The 6,000-nt window shown below is 50.0% G+C and overlaps 1 protein-coding gene across 3 annotated transcripts in view; it reads right to left on the bottom strand.

Annotated features, from left to right (window-relative positions):
- Positions 1-249: 249 nt before the first annotated feature.
- The window catches only part of ttll5 (tubulin tyrosine ligase-like family, member 5), an 80,200-nt gene continuing 74,449 nt past the window's right edge, over positions 250-6,000 (bottom strand). For all 3 annotated transcript variants that reach the window (XM_079254248.1, XM_079254249.1, XM_079254250.1), the window contains 8 exons: positions 5,794-5,911; positions 5,571-5,717; positions 5,384-5,475; positions 5,183-5,316; positions 4,709-5,107; positions 4,451-4,638; positions 3,879-4,156; positions 250-1,398 (listed from right to left, as the gene is read on the bottom strand). In XM_079254248.1, the coding sequence (XP_079110374.1) occupies positions 1,356-1,398; positions 3,879-4,156; positions 4,451-4,638; positions 4,709-5,107; positions 5,183-5,316; positions 5,384-5,475; positions 5,571-5,717; positions 5,794-5,911 (1,399 nt within the window). In that variant the 3' untranslated portion in view covers positions 250-1,355. The remainder of the gene's footprint in view (positions 1,399-3,878; positions 4,157-4,450; positions 4,639-4,708; positions 5,108-5,182; positions 5,317-5,383; positions 5,476-5,570; positions 5,718-5,793; positions 5,912-6,000) is intronic.

Below are 6,000 nucleotides of genomic sequence, written 5' to 3'. Positions count from 1 at the left end.
TCTGGAGACGGGAACGGGTCTGGAGACGGGAACGGGTCTGGAGACTTGACCAGGTCTGGAGACGGGAACGGGTCTGGAGACTTGACCAGGTCTGGAGACGGGAACGGGTCTGGAGACTTGACCAGGTCTGGAGACGGGAACGGGTCTGGAGACTTGACCAGGTCTGGAGACGGGAACGGGTCTGGAGACGGGAACGGGTCTGGAGACTTGACCAGGTCTGGAGACGGGAACGGGTCTGGAGACGGGAACGGGTCTGGAGACTTGACCAGGTCTGGAGACGGGAACGGGTCTGGAGACGGGAACGGGTCTGGAGACGGGAACGGGTCTGGAGACGGGAACAGGTCTGGAGACGGGTCAGGTGTTCGGTTGCAGTCATGTCCTCCATGCTACAAGCTGCTCTCTGATTGGACGGTGTTTCTTCTACACAAAAACCTGAATTGTTCTGATTTATTTCACAGGAAGACAGAAGTTCATGAAAACAATATTTGGACGTATTGATCGACAATCACAATAAATATCAGATAAAACAGCAACTGATCAGGAGTGGATTGATCTGGTATCAGCAGAAATCAGCTGACAGACGTAAGAAAAGTTCAATTGAATGCTGACCACAGAAGTCGCCTGAACATTCACACCATGCTGCTTCTAGCCAATCAGAGCCCTGACAGGCCGCTTCCAGCGAACCAGATCCCTGACGGGCCGCTTCCAGCGAATCAGATCCCTGACGGGCCGCTTCTAGCCAATCAGATCCCTGACGGGCCGCTTCTAGCCAATCAGAGCCCTGACAGGCCGCTTCCAGCGAATCAGATCCCTGACGGGCCGCTTCTAGCCAATCAGAGCCCTGACGGGCCGCTTCCAGCGAATCAGATCCCTGACGGGCCGCTTCTAGCCAATCAGAGCCCTGACGGGCCGCTTCCAGCGAATCAGATCCCTGACGGGCCGCTTCTAGCCAATCAGAGCCCTGACGGGCCGCTTCCAGCGAATCAGATCCCTGACGGGCCGCTTCTAGCCAATCAGAGCCCTGACGGGCCGCTTCCAGCCAATCAGAGCCCTGACAGGCCGCTTCCAGCGAACCAGATCCCTGACGGGCCGCTTCTAGCCAATCAGAGCCCTGACAGGCCGCTTCCAGCGAACCAGATCCCTGACGGGCCGCTTCTAGCCAATCAGAGCCCTGACAGGCCGCTTCCAGCTTCAGTCTCCAGTTCCAGACCTGGTTTCAGATCGGTATGTTGGAAAAGGTGTTCATCACCCTGCAGCTGGAACGGGACGTGATGAGGAAGGTCTGGTAGGACGTGATCCTCTTCAGTCTAGATGTTGGTGAGGAGAAGCTGAGATGGGAGGAGGCTTCTCAGGTGTCAGGAGAAGGTGGATGAAGAGGAGGGTTGCTGTCGAGTCAGTCTGGAGGAAGAACATATGCATTTGGTAACAGATCAGATTTATTTGGTAAACATACACGTACACTCAGCCTCCTGGGACAGACTGATGGAAACATGGCAGCCAATAAGGGCAGAGTGTTGTGTTAAGCCAGGACACAACCTGCTAGAACCTCCAGAAACTGGACAACCCACTTTACTGTCTACAATCTCAGGCTTTAAGCCCAGTCTGGTCCAGAAACACCTCAGCTGCATCCCAAACGTCTTCTTGGCTTTATTCCAGCCATAGAGGATCATTATTTTCCTGCTTTTCTCATCACTTGTTGATCTTTGGCTGCTCCTGATTGGACGTTACTGTCAGTTTAAGCTCTCTGATTGGTGGAAAGTCTGACAGGAAGTGTCTTCATCATCATGTCCAGGTGAAAATAGAGGTCGCTTAGCAACATGGTAGTGATGGTGATGAAGATGTGATGAATAATGGTGTTATCGTGTATCATTGTTACCATCTAGAGCGGGGGTAGACAACTCCGGTCCTCGAGTGCCACAATCCTGCAAATGTTTAGATTCCCTGCTGCAACACACCTAAATCTAATCAATGGCTAATTAGTAGACTTGTGCAGAGTTTGATGTCAAGCTCTGTACAAGTCTGCTAAGTAGGTCTGATGTGTGCCAGGTGTGTTACAGCAGGGAAACTAAGGATTGGTTGACGGGATGTAGGGATGTAGGGATTGGTTGGAGGGATGTAGGGATCAGTTAAAGGGATGTAGGGATTGGTTGGAGGGATGTAGGGATCAGTTGAAGGGATGTAGGGATTGGTTGGAGGGATGTAGGGATCAGTTGAAGGGATGTAGGGATTGGTTGGAGGGATGTAGGGATCAGTTAAAGGGATGTAGGGATTGGTTGGAGGGATGTAGGGATCAGTTAAAGGGATGTAGGGATTGGTTGGAGGGATGTAGGGATCAGTTAAAGGGATGTAGGGATTGGTTGGAGGGATGTAGGGATCAGTTGAAGGGATGTAGGGATTGGTTGGAGGGATGTAGGGATCAGTTAAAGGGATGTAGGGATTGGTTGGAGGGATGTAGGGATCAGTTGAAGGGATGTAGGAATTGGTTGGAGGGATGTAGGGATCAGTTAAAGGGATGTAGGGATTGGTTGGAGGGATGTAGGGATCAGTTAAAGGGATGTAGGGATTGGTTGGAGGGATGTAGGGATCAGTTAAAGGGATGTAGGGATTGGTTGGAGGGATGTAGGGATCAGTTAAAGGGATGTAGGGATTGGTTGGACAAATGTAGGAATCGGTTGGGCAAATGTAGGAATCGGTTGGAGGGATGTAGGGATCGGTTAGAGGGATGTAGGGATTGGTTGGACAAATGTAGGAATCGGTTGGGCAAATGTAGGAATCGGTTGGGTGTTTGTAGGGATTGGTTGGAGGGATGCATACCCAGGTTTCCAGCTCTACATACTCTGTTTCCTTTAAATTTCTCACCGTTTGTTGAATGAAGAATTTCTACTACAATAATTCTAAGTCTACATGTCTGGATACTTGTCCAGTCCCGATAATCCAGTTTGACAGACTATCACATGGTCTGTGTCCGAATATCCACCCTATTCCTATATAGTGCCCTATATAGTGCTCACCCCATTTTCTAGGAATGTCTGAATATCCAGAGAAAAAAGCAGTGCACTCAAAATGACCCACAATGCATCTTAAAAAGTAGTGCGCATCAATGGTCACTATACGGGCCAATAAAGCATTGCGAGCAGGAACTTGAAGTGGCGCAAGTGGCATGAAGGTCAAAGCAGGTTAAGAAAACACTACAGATCATTCATTTTATATCCTTATTTTTTTTTAATAAATATGCAACAAAGAAAAGATAAATTTCAGGACAAGAAAATAAAACATTTTCATGAGTTTGGATTGGATTTGGAATGATGCGTGGTGGTTGCCATGGTGACAGTTGGTAGTCACGTGATCTGCTATGAAAAAAATAGCCAGCTTTCTGTCTGAATCATCAACAAAACAAGTTGACTACGTAGTGTGCTATATAGTGTAGCCCCATGTAGTAAATGGGGGGTTGGGGAATAGGATGTATTTTTGTTGTATTTTGACAAAGACCAGTTGTCTGTTTAAGCCTTTTTTAAAATAAAAACTTCTCTCCGGTCTCTAATTCCATCTGGGACCAGAGAGGAAAAGATCATTTCTAAACCAACAAAACTTGGCTGTTCGTGCTGATGAAAGCTACAGATCCCAGCTTGTCTTTGTTACATTGAATCCTGGAATTGATTCTGTTTGGTTCCAAATGCTCTCCTTTTTGTATTGTGATTTTATTTTTATTTTCAAACAGGGACAAAACATGTTTAAATAAAGTTACATGTGCAAGAGTATAGGTCAATGTGTAAAACCGAACATTTATTAACTATTCTAGGAAACAAATGCAATAAAAAAAGGCTTGAACAAACTAAACTAAAAGGCGAATGTCATGGATCAGAACATCCTGAACTCACCCTGAGCTGCTCAGATTGTACTTTCCACGATGAAAGGATCCTCCATGGCCTGGTCCCACCTGGCTTGGTGCTCCATGGCCTGGTGCTCCATGGCCTGGTCCCACCTGGCCTGGTCCCACCTGGCCTGGTCCTCCATGGCCTGGTCCTCCATGGCCTGGTCCTCCATGGCCTGGTCCCACCTGGCTTGGTGCTCCATGGGCTGGCCCCACCTGGCCTGCAGCAGCTTTTGGGTTCAGACCTTCGTTGTGCATCCTGTTAGTCCGGTTCAGGCTGGTCAGCTGTGGGAGAGGAAGAATCGCAGGAAAAACCGAGAAACTGGTTAATTGGGACCAGACTGACCCGGTCACTTTAACTAACTAGTAACGAGGCTAACCAGAAGAAAGGTTAGAAACAAACATTTTTACATCCAGAATGAGCTTCAGAGTTCCTGGATTCATGGAAATGTGTGATTGATCAGGAAGAAAATGACATTTTGGCTGTTCAGTCTGATCTGATCTGATTGGCAGTGATTCTAAAATGGATATTGATCCTGTATCTGATCCAGATCACATGCTGGGACCGGGTCGCCTTACGTGCTGCGTCAGCAGGCTGATATGGGCGGAGCTTGAGCAGTGGCGAGCAGCCTGTTTGTCGGCCAGTCTTTGCAGGGCTGAGACAAATGCCTGCTGGTTGGACTGGGCCTGAGCGGACAGACGCTGTAGTTCTCCGAGAGCTCCCACTGAGCTGGACTTCACTCGACTGGAACTGGTCCTCCTGGCCCCTGAAAACCAGAAAGGCGCTGACATTCCTGTGGTTTGGTTTGACAGCGGCAGGTGGAGCAGGAAGACTACCTGGTTCTGCGCATGCTGGTCTGCAGAGCATCTGGCTGTAGATGCGAGCAGCAGCTGGAGCTGAGGAGGTCACTCCGCTGTTCGCTGACGATGCCGGCCTCACTGCTCGCCGGGAGACCAGGAGGGCAGAGGAGTAAGGCGGGGGGTCAGAGAGGCTCTCAGAGGGACAGAGGTGGGATTTAGCCAGAGACTGAGAGTATGATGGAGGCTGAGGAGGAGGTGGCGGCGGCGGGCAGTGAAGAGGAAGGGCGGCTGGAACCTGGGTGGAGCCCGGAGTCCAAGGAAAGCTGGAGAAAGGGTGAGTTTTAGTAGCTCTAGCCTCCACCTGCAGGTCTGCAGCCGACACGCAGAGATCTTCCATGGTCTTCTGGGAAGACTCTGGACCTGGTCCGTCCACAGCTGTTCACAGGAAGAGAATCCATCAGAGTTTCTTCTGCTGCCTGTTCAGCATGAAGCAGAGGTAGGAAGTCTCACCGTCGCCTGGGTCTTCCACGAAGGATCTGCCGTGAAGGTCTTTCCCAACAGCTCGGATTCTCGTTCCCAGGAAGACAGTGGCTGATTTCTCCTTCTGCATGTAGAACGTCAGGACCTCTTCCAGATGGTTTTCGCTGGAAAATCCGAGACGGATGTCAGCAGGTGAAGGAAAAGCAGGTGTTTCAGGTGTGTTTTACTAACCTGGCAGTGGAAATGTACTCCTGAAACACACAGCTGTCAACACAACGCTGCTCCTCACCACCCTCCTGCTTCCTCCCCATCCGCTCAGTTTCCTGACAGGACGGCAAGAACAGAAATGAAAGAAAAAGTAGATGATGATGAAGAGGAGGAGCGCCATGTTGTGACGGGTTGTGGAACACGTTGGTACCATGTTGTAACAGTGGATGAACTGTCCTAACTGGTGGGCCAGGATGCGGCGGCGGTCTTGGACAGGGAGCTGGCAGCTGGGTAAGACCACCTTCAGGTCGTGCTGCAGGTTACTGGCAGCTCTTCTCAGGAAGCGGACCACCAGCTCCTGTGTGGAAAAACAGGACAGGAGACATGTTGGACCTTCTGCAGAAGACTGACAGCAGGGTGAAGGAAGACTTTACCATCTGATAGTCATCTCTGTGCGAACACGATGCTGCAGAACTGCTCTGGTTCTCCAACAACAGCCTCTGCTGGACCTGCTGCAGGTATGAAGAGAAGGAGATCCGAGCCTGGACCTTACTGAGGAGCAGGAGGAGGAGCAGGAGGGGAGAAAACAGAAAGAATCTGTAAAGAGTATGATAAAAAGTTGCTGGAAGTTCTGTTTGGTG

This window comes from Telmatherina bonti, assembly GCF_933228915.1.
Source record: "Telmatherina bonti genome assembly, chromosome: 15".
NCBI lineage: Eukaryota > Metazoa > Chordata > Actinopteri > Atheriniformes > Telmatherinidae > Telmatherina > Telmatherina bonti.
This window is presented reverse-complemented; position numbering and strand designations above follow the sequence as displayed.